This window comes from Prionailurus viverrinus, chromosome C1 (genome assembly GCF_022837055.1).
Source record: "Prionailurus viverrinus isolate Anna chromosome C1, UM_Priviv_1.0, whole genome shotgun sequence".
NCBI classification, from domain to species: Eukaryota; Metazoa; Chordata; class Mammalia; order Carnivora; family Felidae; genus Prionailurus; species Prionailurus viverrinus.
In genome coordinates, this window is record NC_062568.1 from 34,423,013 (window position 1) to 34,448,035 (window position 25,023).

A 25,023-nucleotide genomic window follows, 5' to 3' on the forward strand; every position below is an offset into this window, starting at 1 on the left:
AGAAGTTGCTGTGGCCAAGATCAAAGAGTTTTTTGCCTGCTTTCTCCTCGAGGGTTTGGATAGCTTCCTGTCTTACATTGAGGTCTTTCATCCATTTTGGAGTTTTTTTGTGTGTGTATGGTGTAAGAAAGTGGTCCAGGATCATTTTTCTGCCTGCTGCCGCCCAGTTTTCCCAGCACCACTTGCTGAAGAGACTTGAAAAGTGAATTTTAGGGAGTTTGTTTATAACATGACAATTGTTTTAAAGAGTTGGAAATTTCATATTATTTAAAATTTTGTTATTTAAGTTATCTTCATTTTCTCTGATTTATCCTAGGAAAATCATTTAGAAACAAAGATGATCAATGCTGGCTTACGATATGGATATGAGTATCTGGGTAATTCCCCTAGACTGGTTATTACTCCGCTCACTGATCGATGTTACAGGTAAACTTGCTAACTTAAGGGTCTATTGGACATAAATTTCACTCACCCCTAGACCACTAAATATTTAAAAGAATTATCTTTGACTCATCAAATGTATTTTATGTTATCTTTTCCTAGACTCAGTACTCCTCTCAACTTGATTTTCAGTTTCTCGTTCTCTGCTGGCTTTTTCCTCTCAGCTCTGGAGCTAAATATTGCCAGATTTTGCTGCTGTTTTTTTACACTATTCGTTTCTTCTTTCCTTGAAACTTTCTCTTTGTTTTGGATCATTTAAGGCAAACTGTTGCTTCCCCAGAAACGCAGAATTTTGTAGATTTCTGTTTTCATGCAGTGTTTCGTACCATGACTCATGGTTTCCCAAATGTTCTCGTTCACTTTCAGACTTTAATAGCCTACATTCTGAAGATCCACAAATCTATACCTCCAGCCAAGGTCTCTCCTGTAAACTTGTGCTACATACATGCCTGGTTGGGTATCTCCATTAGATAGCTCATAGGTATTTATGTTTATACTTTTTCTATCAGGTTTCTGAATAATAAAAAGGCTTTAACAACTTTAATCCAAGTTCCCATCTCCTGTATTCCAAATTATTGTCAAAAACGAAAAGTGTTATTTTTTTTCAGATATTAACAATTCATATAGGTATAATATCAAAGTTAGCATCTTCCATCCAATTAAAAAATCTTTTTAATGTTTGTTTATTTTTGAGAAAGAGAGACAGAGTGCAAGCAGGGGAGGTGCAGAGAGAGAGAAGGAGACACAGGATCTAAAGCAGGATCCAGGCTCTGAGCTGTCAGCACAGAGCCTGACCGTGGGGCTCAAACTCATGAACCATGAGATCATGACCTGAGCCAAAGTTGGACGTTCAAGCAATTGAGCCACCCAGGTGCCCCTCTTTCATCCAATTTAAAACTCCCCTTCTCTCCCAGCTTGAGCTTGACTCAGACACAAAGCCTGCATTTGGAGAGGCAAATGTGTTCAGTCTTTTGTCAGTTTTATCCCTGTCCTTAGCATCTGTCCCTCAATAGCTCACCTGTGGCTCCTCCAATGTTGAAGGTTAATGGAGGAGGGGAGAAGGAAAGGGAGAGGAGGGTTTACATGTGACAAGTGTCTTGTGTGACAACTATCTCTTGGCTATTTAGTGCCCTCAGTGGGGATGCAAGCCTAGATACGCCAGATCTCCCATGGGATATTTATGTGGGTTTTCTGGAACTTCCCCCATCCCCTAGTTACCTGTGTAAAATGCCTTCTCTGGCTGGCTGCTGGTGACTTTTGCTTCAGCCTCTGAGGTCAACCATGCACTGACATTCACCTTGGGATCTTTTCTGATTCTAAGTGGGTCTTCTGCACAGAGTCCCATTCAATGTGACTCAAATCTACCTCCCTTCCAGTGGGATCTGGATCTGGTCAGATGATAAACATACATTTATTTTGCCAGTTATATGAGTACATCTCTCTCACTGTTACAGTTTTCCCTGATTCTGCCATCAGAAGCAGCTACAGGCATTCTCTTGGTGTAAAAAATATTTTAAGTTGTGATTGAATTCCCAGTTCCTGTATTTTACAAATTCCAGGGGTCAGTGTGTCAAGCTTTTTGAATAGTTCTCTAAAGCTCCTCAGGTAGCTTGGGAGAGGGGTAGGTGCTGTTCTTCTTCTCTACGGAGGAATGGGAAATAGACAACATAATGGCAGCTCTTTCAAAAGAAATCTTGCTCTTTACCCGTCATTTACAAGCTTCCTAGCCAATCTCTACATGCCCTGGTGCTAGGTGACCAATTTTACTTTCTGTAAGATAAGATGGCATACATTGCTCTCAGCTTGGGTTTTTAATAAACATTCCAAGACAGAAAGAGCTCTATTTGTATATTGTTATACTTTTTTATACTTTACAGCTAATGTTTATATATGTTTATCAAAAATTTTATCATTGTCTTTACTCCCTATTGCTTCTTCTTTTGCCTTCTTTCTGGTTTAATTTTTCTTCTTACTAGGCAACATCTTTTAGTAATTATTTCAGTGAGGTTCTGCAAATAATAAGCTCTATCAATCTTTGTCTAAAAAAAATCTGGTCTTCACTCAATTATTAGATGACAGGTTAGTTAGGTATAGAACCATAAGTGAATCATAATTTCCCCTCAGCTTTCCAAAGTTATTATTCTCCTGGCATTCATTGCTACTACTTAGTAGTGTGTTACTGTAATTATGATTCCTTTGTAGGTAAATTCTTTCTATTATAGTTTTTAAGATTTTGTTGATGTTCACTGTAATGTTACTAGATGTGGGTAAGTTTTCATTTATCCCACTTGAGACTTTTCACTTCATATCTTTCTTCAATTCTGGCAAATTCTCAGCCATTGCTTCTTAAATTTTGACTTCTCTGCAGTCTCTTCCTTCTTCTATGGTCTCTCAACTTTTTTATATTCTATCTCAAAATCTTCCTGGGTGATTTCCTCATATACCTTCTAGTGCATAATTCTGTTTTTTCCATGGTCACTCTATTTAATCTGTTAACTTTTTAAAAAGTTCAGTCATTAGAGGTGCCTGGGTGGCTAAGTCCGTTAAGCATCTGACTTGGACTTAGGTCATGATCTCACAGTTTGTGAGTTCGGGAACCATGCTGGCTGGGTTCTGTGCTGACAGCTCAGAGCCTGGAGCCTGCTTCACATTCTGTGTCTGCCTCTCTCTCTCTGCTCCTCCCCTGTTCATGCTCGCGCTTTCTCTCTCTCCCTCTCTCTCTCTCTCTCAAATATAAACATCAAAAAAAAAAGTTCAATGACTATATTTTTTATTGCTCGAGTTCACGTTGCCTCTTTTATGAAATTGGCTTCTTTCCCCTCACAATTTTCTTATGTCTATTGCTTTTTATTGAAATCTAATTGAATAAACCACCAGGATGCCAAAGAGTGCCATGTATGCAGTAATCCTCCCACACCTTTGTCCATCTGCCACTGCAAGTCTGACTCTTAACTCAGATCCCTCTCTCTCTAGTTTTAATCGTGAGCTCCTTTTTTAGTAAGGGTCATTTCCCCATGCAGTCTTACATTTCCTCAGCTGTGGAGGTGTCCATGGGGAGCAGTTTCACATTTACCTCTGAAAAGGGCTCTAGGGTTTTCTTTGGTCCAGAACAAAATTTCAATGTTAATTTCTTAGTTTGGGTTCACATGCCCATGAATAATGGATATTGGGACCATACCCCTATGAATGATGTAGGCTTTTGATTGGGTGCTACATGAAGTATAAGCTTCCTAACTCCTCTGTAGTTGATCCTTTGTCTTTTTTGAGTAGGCTGCTAAAATAACTTTACTTCCTCTTTAGAGAGAAGTCAGTTTTTCAAGGCTTCTAAGTTTATATAGGCAAATCTATTTCAGCTCTTCACCTCGCTCAGTTCTAAGAATTTTTCTATTCTGTGTGGTAGTAAATATACTTGTGTTTGTATGCAGATCCCAAAACAATATGCACCTCTATAGTTTAAGCACCTAATTACTGACAGCATTGCATTTCCTCTTCTTTGGTGATTTACTTTTTGTTCTTTCAAAAATGGCTATGTATTTCCAAAGTTAGTATCTTTTTCTATGTAGTATTTCCAAATTCTTGTAATTAGGGGCATTGGATGGTTTACGGCCTCAGCTGAATTCTCCATATTGACCAGAGTCAGCATTGAATTTCAAAAGTGTGTTTGTTCTGACTTTGTCATATATAATCAGCTATTCACAAATTAAATATGATAACAGATAAAGTAATGCACAAAGATTTTCCGAGATTCATGGGAAGGAAGAAATTATTTAAGAGGAAGGAGAAAATTTGGCTGTCAGTTTAAACTTTTCCTCTGTTCATAATAGATATTTAAGAATAACGTTATTCTACAAAGATTGCTTATTGCTTCTATTTCAGGACCTTGTTTGGAGCTCTTCACCTGCACCTTGGAGGAGCACCTGAAGGGCCAGCTGGCACAGGAAAGACCGAAACTACCAAAGATTTAGCAAAAGCAGTGGCCAAACAGTGTGTCGTTTTCAACTGCTCTGATGGGTTGGATTATCTAGCTCTAGGGAAATTCTTTAAGGTTTGAATTGACTCATTTCTTTACAAAACGATGACTTCTCAGAGAGGAAGTTCATTTATAATGAAAGATAATTTAATGCAAGTATAAGACTTATTTGTATTTTAAGTAAAATTAAAACACTATCTTCATTCTCAAGAGGAGTAGGGTTATTTCAAAAGCTTACCTGAGAAGGAACTGTCCCTCAGCCCCCAGCCCCTGCTATGATGGGTCAATATTACTAATAGGAATGAGTGGTGTCCCTTCAGTATACTGGAGCAGCTAAAAATGTGAGAACAAATACATCACGTAAAGACTGTGGGGAATCTCTTCTTTAACCTATAGCTCTTATTATTAACAAGTCATGATTTAGTAATTTACTTTCATAGATACACTGTAGTTAATCTTTTTTTGTCAAGTTAAAATCCACTTTTTATTCTTATTCTGAGTCAGATTCTCACTCCTAGGAGTCTGTAAGATTACAAAAGGGGGAAGTTAAAAATATAACATCCTTGTCTAAAAACCCATGACATCTGGGGCGCCTGGGTGGCTCAATCAGTTAAGCATCCGACTTTGGATCAGGTCATGATCTCAAGGTTTGTGAGTTTGAGCTCCACGTCCAGCTCTGTGTTGACAGCTCAGAGCCTGGAGCCTGCTTCAGATTCTGTGTCTCTGTCTCTCTGCCCCTCCCCTGCTCATTCTCTCTCTCTCTCTCTCTCTCTCTCTCTCTCTCTCTCTCTTTCAAAAATAAATAAACATTAAAAAAAATTAAACCTATGAATATCTGGTCTTTTTAGCATTTTATTGCTACAGCCTATTATTCCTTAAAATGTTAGTTGGTACAGTTGACCACAGAATTATCCATTTGGGATTATGGGTTCTGTTTATTTGTTTATGTGTATGTTTCTGTGAAGATTCTGTAATTCTTACTTTTAAATATTCTGTAATTATTTTCCAAAATTTTTTTCATAAAAGTTAACATTAAAAATGCACATACACAAACTCACAAAAAAGGAATATACAAATCCTACCCTGTACAATAAACTGTTCTGGCTGAAATACGACCTGGTCATTTTATAACAGATATGGAATATAAAAAGTGTCTGCCTTTGTGATGCTGAAACAATTAGAAGAAGATTTTAAAAGTCAAAATTATAATAAGTATCAAAAAAACATTCAAATGTCCCCTTATCACATTAATCATACTCTGTAATGACACGCAATCTTACTGTAATGATTATTTATGAAAGAGATAGTAAATCTTAAAGAGTCTGTGTGTAGTGTAGTTTGAACAGCTATTATATTCCTAAATGTTTAAAGAAAAGTCTGGTAGGTACTACTCAGTTTTTGAATGTATATAATGATATTCTTCATTCTTTGCTATAGATTCATATACTTTTGATAGTAAAGTTGCTTATTGATAAGTATGTGTTGGTTACATACTTTGTGTTAGGAACATGCTGAATAATGGGGGTACAGAATGAGACAGATATGGGTCTTACTATTAAGAACCTTACAATCCTTATAATTGATTGAATATGTAACTTCAAAAGCATTTTTTGTTTTCTGTGATTTCTAATCCTTTTATGATATGCAGAGATCAAAGTCATAGTCTTCTCTAATGAAAATGTACTAATCTTCAAAATTCATGAAGTTCACGTTTAATCCAGTGGGATTCAGTAGTGGTACTGTGTATAAATCCAAGGTCAGGCACTATTAGCTGTGTGGCCTTTTATTAATTACTTAATATCTTGTATGATATAGTCTTAGTTTCTTTACATAAAAGACATGCATCATGCCTGGCATCTACCAGGTATTTAATGAAACACATATACATACACATACAATCTACAGGAAATGCATTCAATAGATGTCAAATTGATTTTTTTTAAGTAAATTTGAATTTGGACTGAGCTACTCAAGCTTGGTTTTCCAGTTTTCTTTAATGACCAAAGGACACATATTTGTGAGGTAGTTTTGAGTTAGAAGTGCAAACTGGGGCCTGAGACTGTTAGTTGACTGTTAAGGTCCTTAGACCACAAAGTAGTCTCATTAGCAAAGAAGTCATCTTATTTAGAGAATTATTGCAATCTAGAAAATGAGAAAATAAAATCTAGAAAATAAAAAATTACATGTAGAAAAAGCAAGCAAAATCAACTTGTATAAAAAAAAGTAAGAAAGGCTTTGAGATTTCAGGTATACATCTAAATGCCAAAAAATAAAAAGCTATAGATCAAGTGGACAATTTTCCAACTGATCAAACTCCTTATTCATGGAGAATAATGAATTTCTAATAAAAAATAATATGCTGTCTTTAAAGATAAAGGTGAATAAGGAATTTCCTTGCTAGGATATTAAATCCTTGAAAACATCAGGTGAAAATGCAACATTTCAATGCAACATTCAATCAGATATAATTGAAAAATTTCATTACTCTTTTCTCCCAGGGACTGTTATCTTGTGGCGCCTGGGCTTGCTTTGATGAGTTTAACAGAATTGATTTGGAAGTACTTTCTGTGGTTGCTCAACAAATTCTTACTATCCAAAGAGGTAATGGACTAGTTTGTCTCTGCATTATGTGAAAACAGAAATATGAGAGGCAGTGAAAACAGAAATACGATTCCACAAATCGTATTTATATGTGGAATTGCTAATGCATTTCATTCTTGATGACCCACAGGTATTAATGCAGGTACTGATATACTGGTGTTTGAAGGAACCGAGTTAAAACTCGACCCCACGTGTGCTGTCTTTATAACAATGAACCCTGGATATGCAGGGCGATCAGAACTGCCAGATAATCTGAAGGTACAGAAGGGGCAATTATATCATCTATTTCCTCTCTGTAGTTTATAAAGTTAATATGTAAAAAAGAAAGAACATGTCATCTTTGAATTTTATGCAAAACATTTGCTTTTGGATGTTATAGAACACTCTTTTAGATAATAATTTGTAAAGCTTTGAGTGCCCTTAGAAAATAAATATGCAAACCCAGTGCAGTTTCCAAATTTGTGTTTAAAAAATAATTATAATTGGGGCTCCTGGCTGTGGCTCAGTCAGTAGAGCATTCAACTCTTGATCTCAGGGTTGTGAGTTCAAGCCCCACGCTGGGCATGGAGCCTACTAAAAAAAACAATGATGATTACAGAAAATTAGAAAATATAGGAAATACTGAAAAAGATACCCATCCTATTCTTTACTATATTGTATCCCACAATTTTAAATGCCTTTTAAAATGCTCATTTTAAATGGTGGAATGAGGCAATTGTGTATGCTCAGTTTTTTTTTTTTCCAGGTTAACATTATAGCATGAGCATTTTCCTGTCTGTATAAACGTAATTCAAAACAGCAAATAAATTTACTGCATTGTGCCTTACTGTTATTTAGGTTGCTTTTAGTTTTCCTTTGTTATAAATAATAATGCAATGGCAATTTTTACTTAAGGCTTTTCTCTATTTTAAAATATTTCCTTAAGTATGGCCATAGGACCAAGTGCTGTGTTGCTGAATTGCCTTCCAACAGAGGCTGAAATAATTCACAGCTCACATCAACTCTGAGTTCTCATTTATACCCAACACTATTTTTTTTTCTTGGTAAAATGAGCAAAACACTTTGCTAATTCAATCTAGAATCTTCACTTACAAAACAAAAAGTTGATTGTGAGAGAAATACGGCATTTCCCCATGTCTTAGGCATTTTATATCCTTTTCTGATAAACTGCATCTGTGGCTAGTGCATAAAGAACAATGTTGAAGGATAATGCAATGGTAATTGTGGATCTAAAACCGAGTCCCCTGGCGCTTGCTCCTACATTCCTTCCACTATTCACATACTTAGATGGACTTCTTAGACTAGGTGAGGAATTTTTCTCTTCCACCGAAAAGACTTGATTCAACCAATTGCTACCCAGTATTTGGTATTTGTATTCCATGCACTTTTATATGTTAGATGTTTTAGTACTCTGCCTTAGTGAAGGATGGTATGATTAAAAAATAAAAACTGGTAAATCTTCTTTTATCTCAGAAGCATTTTGCAACTTTTCATTGCGGTTTACATTTGGAAAGCTCTTTTTGTAGCAGTGCTTTTATTTGCTGTTTTTCCTAAGTAGGATCAACGTGATTCCATAGTATTTGTAAAGGCAGAAAGGTGTGAATAGCTCATCATAAAAAGCTGGGACTGTTATTAGCTGAGTGTGTCAATGCCCTTGTAACCTGTAATGCAGGTTGTCTCATGGTTTCATGTGCTGTGTGTGTTGAAATGGTGTCAAAATTATCCACCTGTGGTTCTGTGGGTGATGTATTATTTTCCTTCTACTTTAGACCAAAAGTTGCTCTTAAATTCTGGTGGCTTTGTTGTTCTTCCCACTGTGCAGTCTCCTTAGAAGTGCTACAGGATGTCTGTTTGCAAGTATACATGGAAACACCTAACAATTTTGAAGAAAATGCCTTAGTCTGAAAAGAAAGAAATCTGTCTTCCTTGAAACAAAAACAAAAGGCTTACTGAGGCCCAGAAGCCTGGAGAATGTCTTCAAAGTCATCCTTGAAGCTTCCCTCTTCTTCACCCAGTGGTTCAGCTGGTCCCCACTAATGGGAATCCTATTTTACAAAAGCCTTATAGTTCTTGCTGCTCCCGCTTAGTCTCATCACCACACCTTGTTTCTGTCCCTCTTCAGTCTCCTCTTGTGTGTCTTAGTGCAGCAACCCACTTGTCACCAATCTCTTCCTCACTAAAATTCACTCTAACGAATTCCCCGTTAAAAGTCTACCAGTGTCATCAGAAGAAATCTGATCCTATAACTTCCAGGGTTAAGCTACTGGGCTTTTTGTTTTTGTTTTGCCTGCAGAAAAGCAGTTCAAAGTTCTTGGCCTGATCTACAAGAACCTTGGAATTAGGACCCAGCTTCCCCTGGGCTGCCATCTCCCTACGCCTATGTGCATCATGCAGAAAGAGTCCCCTTTTGACATCCTGTACCCCTAGATAAGACCTGCGAAGTAGGTCGATTCCTTAAGCACATTTCTACGTTAGAGAAGCTATAGTTAATATTAAAACTATTCTAATCCACTCAACATGACATTTCAGAATAGTCGAATGCTAGAAGCCATGGTAAAACAGGCATATTCCAGATCTTCTAATATCACAAAGCCAATAACCTGATACATAGCTTTCCAGAAAGATAATGGTCGTGTTGACTATATGTATCAGAATTTATTCAAGCCTGGGTATGATACTTGGAACTATACTCTTACACTCAAGAAAGTATGTCATTGGGTAAGCCAGAATCTAACTTAAAAATTTTTAAGAGCACTAAATTGCCTTTAAACTTATTGCTGTTACTAACAAATTATTTCTGACACATTTCAAATCAAACCATATCATATCAGTATTTCTTACACACTGTTTGAGAACCATTGAATTAGAATATCCACCCCCATAACAGTTTAGTCCTAAAAATATTTTGAGCAGGATGCTTTCCTCTGTGATACATAAAAAGCAAAGTTAAGTCTTTGGTGAAGGATTCCTATTGGATGGAACATCATGATAACCCCTCAAAACTTCTTTACCACACTCTGTTTTTTGTTCTCTTGGCTACTGATCTGTCTAGCAGATCAAACTGTCCACGGCCATATTGCTAGTAGGGCTGAAAGAATGTGAATAGGAATTTGTGAAATACCTGAGGTTGTCAGAGGGAAGCCTACAACACACAGACCTGAATGTTCACCTTAAACTAGTAGCAGTTTATACTATTGTGGAAAGACCACACCACCCTAACCTAGCCATGGACCCACTGACTGATTTGTTCATTGATTCATTGATTCATTCATTCTTTTACTTGAGAAAAAAAAAAAGCGGTTGAGAAACTACCCTTTTTTTTTTTTTTTTTGAGAAACTACCCTTTTAAAGAGGTACTATCTATGGCACGTGGATGTCTTAGTCGGTTAAGTGTCCGACTTCGGCTCAGGTCATGATCTCACAGTTTGTGGGTTCAAGCCCTGCATCGGGCTCTGTGCTGATGGCTCAGAGCCTGGAGCCTACTTCAGATTCTGTGTCTCCCTCTCTATGTCCCTCCCCCACTCATGCCCTGTCTCTCTCTCAAAAAGAAATAAACATTAAAAAAATTTAAAGAGGTACTATGTATATAGTAATTCTCTTGCATTCTTTGTTTCTCAAATATGTAGTGCTTTAGAGCACTTGTTTAAGCTTCTCTGTTCCAAGTTATTCACCCAAGCTATGTATTTTTAACATTTTATTCTTTCTTTAATGGTAACCTTACTGATAAAATAGGTGTACTAAGGTCTCTAGCTAGTAATTAACACATTGGAAGGATCTTGTTTGATGCAAATCTTTCATTCTCAACCTGGAACAGTCTATAGGATCACTTAAGCGAGATGTCTAATTTTCTATCTGCCTGTGTTTCGGGTAATTCAATGAATTCCTGGAAGATACTTACCAACTATCTGAATAAAAATTGCCATTTTTCTAGGGGCACTTGGCTTGCTCAATCAGTACAGCATGCAACTCTCAGTCTCAGGGTTGTGAGTTCAAGACCCACATTGGGCATGGAGCCTACTTAAAAAAAATTGGCACTTTTCTAGAATATTATTTTTTTCTCTTTAGTACACAAAGTTTCCTGTCTAAATGTACGAGCTATTGAAGTAGGACTTGACATATAATAACATTCTAAAGTTAAATTTTCTTTTATTTTTTTATTTCTTTTTAATCTTTATTTTTGAGGGAGAGAGAGACAGAGCATGAGTAGGGTAGGGCAGAGAGGGAGGGAAACTCAGAATCCAAAGCAGGCTCCAGGCTCTGAGCTGTCAGCCCAGAGCCTGACGTGGGGCTTGAACCCACGAGCTATGAGATCATGACCTAAGCCAAGGCCAGATGCTTAACTGACTGAGCCACCCAGGTGCTCTGTGAAGTTAAATTTTCTTATTTATTCTTCTAAAATCTGTTGAGTTTTCTCTTTAGTTAGCATCATGTAACATTTACCTATCCCACAACAGTTAAAATATCATGAGAAAAAATATCGTGGAGCACCTGGGTGGCTCAGTTGGTTAAGAGTACGATTCTTGCTGTTGGCTCAGGTCATGATCTCACAGTTGTGAGATCAAGCCCCACATCAGCGTGAAGGCTGCTTGGGATTTTCTCTCTCTCTCTCTCTCTCTCTCTCTCTCTCTCTCTCTTTCTCTTTCTGTATCTCTTTATCTCTCAAAAATCAATACAAATATCTTTACAATTTGGAAAACTGATTTATTTCTAGTATTAATTATCTGAGACTTCCAGTTTTCATTTCTTTATGCTTGATGAAAGACTGACATGCTTACTATAGACACAAAAAAGTTAAAAATATCTCAAAATACCTTATTTATCTAACATAGCCTTGTTATTAGGAGTAATCTGATTAGCCCACTGCATATAATTAATTAGATTCCTAGAGAACCTCACTTACAGCCCAGGTTTCCCCAAACCAGGCACTTTTTCACCAGCCCAGAAGAAAAGCCCAGCTTTTGGACATCCCAGCAGAATTGGATGCTTTTTCCCTATAATCTGTCACTTGCCAAGAAGAATCGATCTAAGTACCATTAAGAATTTATAAGTGTTCTTAAATCATGATTTAAGGAAAAATACTTATACAGAAGTTAATGATATGTATTATATAACAATGACAAGAAACCCATTTTTATTTTATTTTTAAAAAGTGTTTATTGATTTATTTTGAGAGAGGCAGAGAGAGAGAATGTGAGCAGTGGTGGGGCAGACAGAGAGGGAGAGAGAGAATCCCAAGCCAGCTCCGCACTATCAGCACAGAGCCCTACCTGAGGCTTGATCATACCAGCCCGTGAGATTATGACCTGATTTGAAATCAGGAGTTAGACGCTTAACCAACTGAGCCACCCAGGCACCACTAGAAACCCATTTTTAAAATTAAGTGTTCTTATCTATATGATCTGGACACTGTAATTTAATATTATTGAGGAAGAACTATAAAGTCATAAGGAAATGCCCAGTAGGTTATCTTTATGATGGTCTTCTTTAAAAAACATCTATTCCTTGGGGCGCCTGGGTGGCGCAGTCGGTTAAGCGTCCGACTTCAGCCAGGTCACGATCTCGCAGTCCGTGAGTTCGAGCCCCGCGTCGGGCTCTGGGCTGATGGCTCAGAGCCTGGAGCCTGTTTCGGATTCTGTGTCTCCCTCTCTCTCTGCCCCTCCCCCGTTCATGCTCTGTCTCTCTCTGTCCCAAAAAATAAATAAACGTTGAAAAAAAAAATTTAAAAAAATAAAAAAAAAATAAAAAACATCTATTCCAGGGGCGCCTGGGTGGCGCAGTCGGTTAAGCGTCCGACTTCAGCCAGGTCACGATCTTGCGGTCTGTGAGTTCGAGCCCCGCGTCGGGCTATGGGCTGATGGCTCGGAGCCTGGAGCCTGTTTCCGATTCTGTGTCTCCCTCTCTCTCTGCCCTTCCCCCGTTCATGCTCTGTCTCTCTCTGTCCCAAAAATAAATAAACGTTGAAAAAAAAAATTTAACAACAACAACAAAAATAAATAAAAAAAATAAAAAATAAAAAACATCTATTCTGCACTCCTACAGGCTCTCTTTCGGACGGTAGCAATGATGGTGCCTGATTATGCCATGATTGCTGAAATAGTCCTGTACTCCTGTGGATTCGTCACAGCTCGTCCACTGTCAGTGAAAATCGTGGCCACCTACCGCTTGTGTTCAGAGCAGTTGTCCTCACAACATCACTATGACTACGGCATGAGAGCTGTGAAGTCCGTGCTTACCGCCGCTGGGAATCTAAAGGTAGAGGAGTCAAGTTATTTCTTACTCATAAATTTTGTTGGTAAATTTCAGGGCCATCTGTCTTTACAGAGTTCCAATACTGGCTGGTTTCACCAACTGAAAAAAATTCAGTTGTACTAAAAAATAGTTGATCGTCTGCACATGTGAAAAAGGAAATTTTTAGGATTTGTAAAAACTTAAATGTAATTCTTAGTGATTTGATTTGAGTTCAGTTCCATAATTTAAAAAAAAAAATTAATGTTTATTTATTTTTGAGAGAGAGGGAGAGACAGAGTGCCAGCTGGGGATGGGCAGAGAGAGAGGGAGACACAGAAGCCAAAGCAGGATCCAGGTTCTGAACTGTCAGCACAGAGCCCAACGTGGGGCTTGAACCCACGAGCTGTGAGATCATGACCTGAGCTGAAGTCGGACCCTTCACCAACTGAGCCACCCAGGTGCCCTCCATAATTTTGAATGTATGAAGTTAAGTACTACCAAGGAATAAAATTCCTTGTTGCTGAGAAATATTTTGAAGGCTTTCAGTCTATATGAACATATATAGCCTTAAAAGAAATAATGTGTAATTAATAAATATATATACAAATGTGGCTGAACATTATCAATTAATGTAATTACATAATTACAATCTATTGTAGACCAGCAGTTATAGATTTGCAACATAACATTTGAATTTTAAAATGGTATGAATCATAACTATATAGATGGAGAAATACAAATATTTTAAGGCTTGTGTAACCTTTCATTGAAAGTATTTTGTGGAGCCATGAACTATTAATGTGCATTATTTCTTTATGAAACAAAGCAAGGTAGGCTATACTTAATAGCAAAATGCAAAATGTGACCTTGGAGTTTATAAAATGTTCACGTTCATGTTTTGTAGAAGATAAAGATTTTAAAATATATTCTACATGATTAAGAACAATGGCATGCATTTTATCTTCTGTAATAATGTTACTGAGAATTCTGATATATGGTGGTGATATTCTATTTCACATTAGCCTAGCATAACTTCAAGTCGTTGTCTTTTTGCAATAAGCAAATGCAACTAGAAGCAACAATTTATATTAACCTGGCATGTCAGAATTATTCTGTGGTCGGATAATGGAAAAGATAATGCATTGTCCTAGTGTATGTTATCACTGACATCTTGACTGTGGAATTGAGCTATTAAGTTATGCTGCAAATGAATCCTGCAAATGAATCCTATCATTCTTTGTCAAAAGCTAATTTAGAGTGGTTGAAAGTGTTGTCTTGAATATTTTGAAGTTTGTTTTTATTATGTCAAGAAACAATTTAAACATTTGCTTTAAAATAATAGCTTCTCAAATCACGAAATAGACTTTTGACACTTCACAATTTATGTGTGGTTACATTGATCTGAAGACAAAGTCCATATGCGCAGAATTAGCTTTGGCACTGGGTGCTCTGAGCTTGACAGCTGGGCATCACTGACTTTGTAAGGTTACCAAGCCAGTTCAGTTGGGACGTGGAATTTATTAGGCATAAAGGTTCTAGAGGAAAGGAAGAGTGTTCTGGAAAATTAAATCCATGATGGTAGGAGAAACTTTGGAGTGAGATGTTGAAGAAAGTGTTGGAAGTTGGGAGAAATAATTCTCAGTTTCCATGTTTGTGAACGATGCTAACCTTATTACGGGCATGAGCAACAGGTTTGGAGTTCAACCAGGCTTTTAGTAAACTTTGGGTCTATCACAGGTGTTTTGGAATTTTCAGACTCTAAAATTAATAAGAATCCAATTAAATGAAAATAAATGAGAACAACTTTACGTGGATTTAAATTGTCTTTAGGGTCTGTGTGTGTATGTGTGTGTGAAATTGTAGAGGTTACATTTAGAAGATGGAGAGATCACCTTGAGTATATTTTCTTTTAGCTGAAATATCCAAATGAAAATGAAGAAATTTTGCTGCTTAGATCTATTATTGATGTAAATCTGCCAAAATTTTTGTCCCACGATTTACCACTCTTTGAGGTAAGAACATTTATTATTTTGGTATATCAGAATTTTTAAAATGATGTATTTATCAAGTGTCCAACTTTGCAATTCCCTAGGAGAAACGTCTATAGATAATAATGACACGGCACAGAAAAACATAGATCATCCCATGTTGTACTTGAAGTGTGTTTAACTAGCTCTGTTACTTTATATGACTTTCAACAAGTTGGGATTTTTAAATAGTACTTTTTAACTGCATAATGTAATAAACCCACAAAAGTTACAAAGTATGTTTGCTTATAAATTACATTAGAATGTAGGCTCCATGAAGGAGAATAATTGGTCTAACACACCACTGAATCCTTTGCACAGAAAAGGTACGTGGTCAATGTTTGTTAAATTAATAATTGATGGGGCGCCTGGGTGGCGCAGTCGGTTAAGCGTCCGACTTCAGCCAGGTCACGATCTCGCGGTCCGGGAGTTCGAGCCCCGCGTCAGGCTCTGGGCTGATGGCTCAGAGCCTGGAGCCTGTTTCCGATTCTGTGTCTCCCTCTCTCTCTGCCCCTCCCCTGTTCATGCTCTGTCTCTCTCTCTGTCCCAAAAATGAATAAACGTTGAAAAAAAAAATTTTTTTTTAATAAAAAAATTAATAATTGAAGATGGGCGCCTGGGTGGCTCTGTCGGTTAAGTGTCTGACTTTTGGTTTCGGCTCAGGTCATGATCTCACAGTTTGATGAGTTCGAGGCCTACCCCCCCCCCCCCGTCGGGCTCTGTGCTGACAGTGTGGAGCCCATTTGGTATTCTCTCTGCCTCCCCCTCTCTCTTTGCTCCTTCTCTGCTTGCTGTGTCTCTGTCTTTTCCAAAATAAACAAACAAAACTTTAAAAAATTAATAATTGAAGACATTTTTAAAGAAGCTTACTTTCTTTAAAAGAGTATAATGGCTTTGATGAAATTGATTTTTCGGGATAATTTAAAGAAAGAACTAAGTTTAAGAAGCTTGTTATATTTTTAAGATTAGACTATTACTAATTGAGAAGAAGTATTAGAATAATGGTTAAGGTTTTCACGTTTCATTTGATGTCATTCTTTTCCTTTTCCCTGTCTCAGATAGAAGGAATCAGGGGCCCGTCTCCCAACAGATGTTAGATGGTGCACTAATTTGCACTGCCTTGAAGTTCAAGCAGTTAGCTTCCAGTGTGTAAAGACGGCAGGGGTATGACAGGGAGGGGGGAGAAGGCCACTGTCTCTGTAGTGTGGCCCAGTGTCGTCAGCTTTCCCTAGTAACCATATATCACCAAGTTGAAAGGATCTTTTTATAGCACTTAGAGCTGGCAGTGCAAATATATAAGGAATAGGTTCAAATTTTCTTCCTCATGTTTTCCCTCAGTGTCTTTGGCACTAGTATACTGAATAAATTTTCCAAGAGTGAAAACTACATATTTTTATATTTGTTTTAATGTTTATTTTTGAAAGACAGGGCGCATGCATGCACGTGCGCGAGAGGGGGAGGGGCAGAGCGAGAAGGAGAGGGAGGATCTGAAGAAGTGGGCTCTGCACTGACAGCATGGAGCCCTATGTGGGGCTTGAAACCACAAACCATGAGATCATGACCTGGCCCAAAGTCGGACACTTAACCAACGGACCACCCAGGCGCCTCGAAACACTGCATTTTATAACGTGGAAATCTGCCTTACCAGATGTATTCTCAAGCAGTTGTGTATTCACTCCGTGAACGTTACTGAGCAATATCTCAAAAATGGAGCATAACTGTCACTTTTTTCCCTAATCTTTATTTATTTTTGAGACAGACACAGAGCATGAGCGGGGGAGGGGCAGAGAGAGAGGGAGACACAGAATCCGAAGCAGGCTCCAGGCTCTGAGCTGTCGGCACAGAGCCCCATGCAGGGTTCGAACTCGTCAACTGCGAGATCATGATCTGAGCCAAAGTCGGACAGTCAACCGACTGAGCCACCCAGGCGTCCTGCATAACTGTCACTTTAAATTGGGACAGTGACAATTCCTTGTTGCGAGACTATCCTGTGCACTGTAGGACATTTGGCATCCTTGCCCCCCACCCTCACCCCAGTTTTTAGAGACCTTTTTTGTTGTGACGACCAGCACAACTCCACATATTTCCAACTCACATCCTGAAAGGAGAGTGAGGACAACTGGTCTTGGTTGAGAACCACTGGATACCAAATATGTTCTGGGGTTTCAAGGTCAACCATAAGCAATTTGAACAATCTGAGAAGATTTGTTTATTTATTTATCAAACACTGTGGACTTACCATGGATCAGACACAAGGGCTTTGCTAATAGTAACTTAATGCTCACAATGACCCAGTAGGTAGGGCAGGTGCTGTCATTATCCCTGCTTTACAGATCATTTAACTGAGGCAAAGATAATTAACTTTTATTTATGACTAGTACATGAGCGAGCGGGAATTTCAACCATGCAGTCAGGCTGTGGAGTGCTCTTGACCACTGTGCTACGATGCTTTTTTCTCCCCTTATCCCAAGGAAACATACTGCTTTGATAAACTAAGATCAGTTTCTCTATAACAGTGTTTGAAGGATTAAATATAGGGGCAATTAAGTTGATAGTTCATAAATTCTAAAGTGTAGTTCAAACATGAAGCACTTCTGAATTTTCACTTTTACTTTCACAGTAAAGAAAATAGTTCTTTTTCTCACATAGGTTGCTATAATACTTACAGCTTTAGCAGTTTATAAAGGTATGTTTCTTAGATCTTGCAATCAACTTTATATATTCCTATATTCCTATATACTAAATATGGAATCATAATTCTTTCCAATCATACAGTATATGATTGTATCAGGTTCCCAAAGCTGCCATAACAAAGTACCCCAAACTGTTAAGACAACACAAATGTATTCTCTCAAATTTCTAGAGGATAGAAGTCTGAAATCAATCCTCTAGAAAAGACTCCTTTGCCTCTTCTTAGCTTCTGGTGGCTATTGGCAACCCTCGATGTTCCTTGGAGTGGGTTGGCATTGCTCCAATCTTGGCCTCCACCTTTACATGGCCTCCCCTGGGTGTATTTGTATTTGAATCTCCGTCTCCTTTCTGCTACAAAGATAGCAGTTATTGCATTTAGGGCCCAGTATAACCTCATCTTAATTTACCTAATTATATCTGCAAAGATCCCATTTCCAAATGAGGTTACATTTTGTGGTTTTTGCATGGGCATGAATTTTTGAGAGAGACTAAGATGATTAAAATACTAACCACCACAGTGATTAAAATACCTTTGAACTAAGTTTTGTATGTGATATTGAAGTATGGATTAAAGTCATCCTATCTTTATCTTTTCTCCATCAAATTGTCTTTGTTCAGAATGAGATGTTCAAATGTATGTGGGTCTCTTTGTGGACTCCCTGTTCTGTTCCACTGATATATTTGTCTATCATTATAGTAATATGACACTGCATAATCAGTCTTGAAATCAGATAATATTCATCTAACATTTTAACTTAAAAGCATTGTAAAACTGTAAAATTTCTAAAAGAAAACAGGAGAAATATTTTGTGACTCTGGGGTAGGCAAAAATTTTTTAAACACAGCACCAAAAGCACAGTGCATAAAACAATAAATTGATAACATATACTCATCAAAATTTTGAAAGTTTGCTTTTTGAAAGACACTGATAAAAGAATGAAAGACAAGTTGCAGTCTAGGAAAAAATATTTGCCAATTAGATATATAATGAAGGAATTGTATGCAGAATATTTAAAGAACGGTTAAAACTTGCCATTAAGAAGATAAACCTATTAGGGGTGCTTGGGTGGCTCAGTTGGTTAAGTGTCTGACATTGGTTCAGGTCATGATCTCACAGCGTGTGGGTTTGAGCCCCACATCGGGCTCTGTGCTGACAGCACAGAGCCTGGAGCCTGCTTCACATTCTGTGTCTCCCTCTCTCTCTGCTTTCTCTCTGCTTTTCTGCTTTCCCATGCTGTCTGTCTCTGTCTTTCAAAAATGATTAGATGTTTAAAAAAAAAAAAGGGAAAGAAACCAATTAAAAATAGACAGAAGATTTGAACAGGTACGTCACTAAAGAACATCCACATAAAGGAAATAAGCACATACAAAAAATGATAGTCATCAGGAAGTGCAAACTGAAGCCACAGTAAGATACTGTGACACATCTATGAGTGGGGCTAAAATTAAAAAGACTGGCCTTACCAGGGTGCCTTGGGTGACTCTGAGGGTTAAGCATCTGACTCTTGGTTACAGCTCAGGTCGTGATCTCACAGTTGGTGAGCCCCGCATGGTGCTCTGAGCTGCCTGCCAGGGCGAAGCCCGTTTAGGATTCAGTCTCCTCTCTCTCTGCCCCTCCCCCACTCTCATGCACATGCTTCCTTGGGCTCTCTCTCTCTCTCTGAAAAATAAATACATAAACACTAAAAAAAGTTGAAAAGACAGACTACTAAAAGTATTTGGGTAAATTTAAATAATACAACCACCTTGGAAAGACACTTTCTTAAAATATTAAAATCATAACCACATTACCCAAGTATTCCACTACTCAGTATTCACCCAAGAGAAGTGAAGGCATTTGTCCATACAAAGACTTGCATATAAATGTTCATAGAAGTTCTGTTTTTAATAGCCCCAAACTGGAAACAATGAAAGTGTCCATCAACAGGGGTATGGATTTAGAAACCATTATACTTCAATGCAATGTAATACTTCTATGTAGTGAGCTATTAACAGATGCTGTCACATGCACAAATCTCCAAATCTTTATGCTGAATAAAAATCAGAAAAAACAGCATCCATAATGTGTAACTTCATCGGTATTAAATTCTAGGCAATACAAATAAAAAAAAAAAGGTAACAGAAAGGAAATTAGTGGTAATTTGGTGACGGAGGTGGAAGGTGGCAAGGAGAGAAGGTAAAGAGGATTACAAAAGGTCACAAGGTGACTTTGGGGAGTGATAGATAGGCTGATTGTCTTGATTGAGTTGATGGTTCTACCTATCGAATTGTAACACTTTAAACATTGTTCATTGTATGTTAGTCTTGATACCTCTAAAAAGCTGTTAAAAATACTGTTGCACTATTTAATGGCTCTATTTCCATCAGTATTAAATATGAGGATGGGAGGAATTTCATCATGTGTATGTATATGTGTGTGGAGAGAGACAGGGTATTAAATGTATAATATAAATCCCCAAATCATTTGTCATCAGGGAATCACCTCAGATTTGTTTCCTGGTGTGAAATTACCAAAACCAGATTACAACGATTTGCTAACAGCTATCAAAGATAACTGTGAGTCCATGAATTTGCAAATGACCAGATTCTTTTCTGAGAAGATACTTCAAATATATGAGATGATGATTGTGCGTCATGGTTTCATGATTGTGGGAGAACCATTTGGAGGGAAAACCAGTGCATATCGCATCTTAGCAGGAGCACTAAATGACATCTGTGAAAAGGTAGGTGTGGTATTAATGCATTAATTTATTTATGATCAGCTTTGGGGAAGATAGAATGTATGGTCATTTAAAATGATATCTTAGTGGAGGGGCTCCGGGGTGGCCCAGTCAGTTGGGTATCCAACTCTTGATTTCTGCTCAGGTCATGATCTCACGGTTCGTGGGATTGAGCCCCACATCGCCTCTGCACTGGCAGCAGGGAGCCTGCTTGGGATTCTCTCTCTCTTCTCCTCTCCTGCTTGTGTGCTCTCTCTCTCAAAATAAATAAACATTAAAAAAAAAAAAAGATACGTTAATGTAGCAACTTAAAATCGTGGAAAAAATGAGTCAAAGGGAAAATACTACTAGAAAAGTAATATGAAGCTATTAAGTTTAGCATATAAAGAATATACCATAGATTTGCCTGTCAACCTTTTATTTCTTTTCAAATTTTTTTATTTATGAAGGTAACACGTTTGTTGTAAAAAAAAAAAAAGTCTGAAAATCCTAAAAGTTTTCTTTTTATACTTAAAAAAAAAATTTAGAGTGAGAAAGAAAGCATGCATGTGGGGGAGGGGCAGAGGGGAGAGAGAGAGAGAGAGAGAGAGAGATGGGAAAAGGGGAAGAGAGAGAATCCCAAGCAGGCTCCATGCCGTCAGTGTAGAGCCTGATGTGGGGGTCCATCCCACGACCCTGGGATCACGACCTGAGCTGAAATTAAGAGTCAGACATTCAACTGACTGAGCCACCCAGGCACCCCTCTTTTTATACTTTTAAGAGAGTATTTTTTATTTCCTGGATGGTTAGTTTTGTAATGCAAACTTCTGTGATTAGCTGCTAGTGGTATTAAAGTGAATGTGTGCTGTGTGTTATATAATACTTACATATGTACATAAATGCAATGAATTCCTATCTTATGCATCATGGTTTGGTCTACTTTGAAATGCTCCTTTGAAAGGAATGAGGCTGCTTTTAATTTTCCAACCAATAAAATTTAATTTCCATCTACTTCTTGTATTTTGAAGAGTTTTGTTTCATTCATTTCAACATTTATAGCCAAATGGGATTTGTGATCATTATATCTTTTTTTTTTTAATGTTCATATTTTTGAGTGAAAGCGTGTGAGCAGGGGAGGGGCAGAGAGAGGGAGACATGAGTCTGAAGCAGGCTCCAGGCTCTGAGCTGTCCGCACAGAGCCTGACATGGGGCTCGAACTAACGACCGCAAGTTCATGACCTGTGCAGAAGTTGGACACTGAACTGACTGAGCCACCCAGATGCCCCAATGTGATCGTTAGATCTTTCTTGTGGAGTCTCACTAGCCTGTTGCCTTTGAGACAAAACCTTGTTTTGGTGGTAGCAACTTCCTCTGACAAAGATGGTAGAGTTTTCCCATACTTCTGGATTTAGGACGATGCCTTCCTTGTCAGCCCCTTGGTGGGCACAGAGAAGTATGCAAAGCCTCAAAGCTTGTTTTACTGCTTAGTGATCTTCCCACGTCTTTATTCGAGTTTGGTGGTTTGTGTCCCAAGCCCCGAGGGGGTGGGCAGAAGGCAATGTTGGGAAGAGTTGCACATGTTATGTTGCTGTGTATAAAAAAAAAGAAATGACTACTAACAGAGCACAGGGGATTTATAGGGCAGTGAAACTATTCTGTACGATAGTGTAATGATGGATATGTGCCATTGTGTGTTTCTCATAGAATGTATAACACACGAGTGACCCTTAATGTAAACCATGGACTTTAATTAGTAATAATGTATCAATATCAGTTCATTATTCATAATAATATACCAGCCCAATGCAAGGCTTTAATAATAGGGGAAACTGGGCGGGGTGGGGGTGGTGAGTGGGCAGAGGGAATCTATGTGAAATTACAGAGATCTGACTTTACACTCAATTTCTCTGTAAATCTAAAGCTACTCTAAGAAAATAACATCTATTAATTAAAAACATGAAAAGCTTATGCCCCAAGGGGTGTTAACACCTCTTGTATAATTCCCACATGGGCTTCAAGGTTCTGGTCAAAACTGACAATCTGCCAATATTAACTTTTCCATTCTGTGAGAATGGAACATGGTTAGATCTTTTAATTTTCTCTCAGAATATTTGGTAGCAGGAGTCAGCAATTACAGCCCAAATTTGGCCCCGAGCCTATTTTTCTAACACCAATGAGCTTAGAATGGTGGTAACACTTTTTAACGTTTGTTTAAGAAAAAAAAATGGAAAGAAAGAAAAGAAACAGAGAAGAATATGTGAGCGGCTGTTTGTAACCTGAAAGCCTATAATATTTACTGCCTGACCCTTAACAAAAAATTTTGCCAGGTTTCATTGTTGTTTTAGATTTACAGTTCTGTAAGTATTTAGATTTATAGCTAATTTATTACTGAGTATTTTATGAGTTTTTAAAACTATGGTAAACAGTATTTGTAAAAATTTAATTTTTCAGTTGTTCATTGGCACTGTGTAAATACAACCAGTCTTTATATATGGACTTCATATGCTGGAACTTTGTTAAATACATTCCTTATTTCTGGGAGTTTCTTTGTAGAGTCTAGGATTTTCTACATATACAGTCCTGCTTTTCTATGAATAGAGACAATATCCTTCTAAATGGATAATGTTTTTTTTTTTTCCTTTAAGGGGTTAATGGAAGAGAACAAGGTTCAAATTACTGTTTTAAATCCCAAGTCTGTCACCATGGGTCAGTTGTATGGACAGTTTGATGTAGTGTCTCACGAGTGGTCCGATGGCATCCTCGCTGTCAGTTTTAGGGCATTTGCTTCCTCACCGGTAAGTACTGACACTTCAGCGTGCACACTTCTAAGGACTGTGATAGTCCTTTTTGACAGATGTCTGATGTGTTTTTCAGTTGTTCCGAATAAACATTTATATTTCTAGTTCAAGCTCAAGGTGTTTATTTACAACACGGTCCCAGATCGTCTGGCACTGTTTCTGCCAGCATCGGCAGCACGTACAAAGATGCCAGACGATGCCAGATGCTGGCAAAGATGCCAGATGCTGGCGAGGGCCTTTGCCTGGGTGTGAGGAGAAGAGGGCACGAGAAAGAGGTCAGGGAAAAGCACTCCTGGGTCTCTTTTTTCAGGCTGACTGACACAGGAAGGAGAACAGCTGAATATCGTGATCCTTTTGCTCCTTCAGGAACGTTCTTCCGTTGCCCACTTTTTAGGCTGCTGTCTCTGTCACACCCACTAATTGTTAGGTATATTCCAGTTCGCAGAGAAGAAATTGCAGACCTTTACAAAACAATGTCTTCAAGTTCCAACACTTTTGCCCTACTTGTTCGGAAGAGAATGGGCTGCTGGAAAGCGTAGGAGGTGAGGGATGAGCCAGCTGTGCTGACTGCTGTGAGTGAGAGCGGGCATTTACCTACTTCTGGCTTATTCTGCTGAGCCGCAGTTGCCCGCTCTTCCAAGAAAGAGTCCATAGACCAGGAAGTGTTAACTTGGTTGCCACATGTTAGCAGGCTGTCCACAGAATGTGATCATGTGGGAGAGAGCTTGCTAAGTCTGGTCTTAAAGAAGAAGGGCCTAGGCTAGAGACACTTAATTTATCGAATCTTTTTCAAATAAATATTTCCTTTATTCTGACTACCTTACGTCTTGACTTTGGTGCTCTTTATTCGCTTAAGGACCTGACTAATCATTATTCTTTAATCAGTGTGATAATAGAAAAATGTCATATCTCAACTCTGCTCTTAATGGCTGAAGGAACTTGGGCAATGAGTGACATAAGGATTGACTTTCATGGGACAGAGATCTTGCCCAGTACCAGGCTTTATTAGTAATTTCAAGGATAAAAGTAATTGTGAGGCAAACAGACACGTTGGGACCATTGATATAACTTCTCAGTTTCTTTCTTTTCACAGTGGATACACTCTGGCCCAGATTAACACATGGCATCTGTAGATAATGTATGCAGTTACATTATTTGTACAGAAATACTTATGAGATCTCTCCCATTGTACATCCAGTTACATACCATATATTACATTTTCCAGAGAGCTTTGTCCCATAAATAGTCTCAGAGAGGTTAAGGAGCTGACCCAAAGTCTCCTAGCTGGTAAGTAGTAAAGCCAAATGAAAAGCAAGGTCTTTCAGACCGTAGAGCCCAACATCTTGCTGTTACATGGTGGTGTTACCCAAAGTGAAGATTAGCAGGCATGGGAAGCCAACAGTGCAAGGGAAAGTTGCTCTCAAGGTGACTTCTGAGGTACGGGCTCTTCTCAAGGTGACTTCCAGGGTATGGGCTCTTCTCAAGGTGACTTTTGGGGTCTGGGTTCTTCTCAAGGTGACTTTTGGGGTCTGGGCTCTTCTCAAGGTGACTTCTGAGGTACGGGCTCT

At 38.2% G+C, this 25,023-nt stretch overlaps 1 protein-coding gene across 6 annotated transcripts in view; it reads left to right on the plus strand.

Moving 5' to 3' along the window:
• Positions 1 to 25,023, plus strand: part of DNAH7 (dynein axonemal heavy chain 7) — a 276,184-nt gene that overhangs the window by 103,078 nt on the left and 148,083 nt on the right. For all 6 annotated transcript variants that reach the window (XM_047873404.1, XM_047873407.1, XM_047873406.1 and 3 more), the window contains 8 exons: positions 317 to 426; positions 4,318 to 4,486; positions 6,910 to 7,012; positions 7,143 to 7,270; positions 13,052 to 13,264; positions 15,154 to 15,252; positions 20,433 to 20,681; positions 23,303 to 23,452. In XM_047873404.1, the coding sequence (XP_047729360.1) occupies positions 317 to 426; positions 4,318 to 4,486; positions 6,910 to 7,012; positions 7,143 to 7,270; positions 13,052 to 13,264; positions 15,154 to 15,252; positions 20,433 to 20,681; positions 23,303 to 23,452 (1,221 nt within the window). The remainder of the gene's footprint in view (positions 1 to 316; positions 427 to 4,317; positions 4,487 to 6,909; positions 7,013 to 7,142; positions 7,271 to 13,051; positions 13,265 to 15,153; positions 15,253 to 20,432; positions 20,682 to 23,302; positions 23,453 to 25,023) is intronic.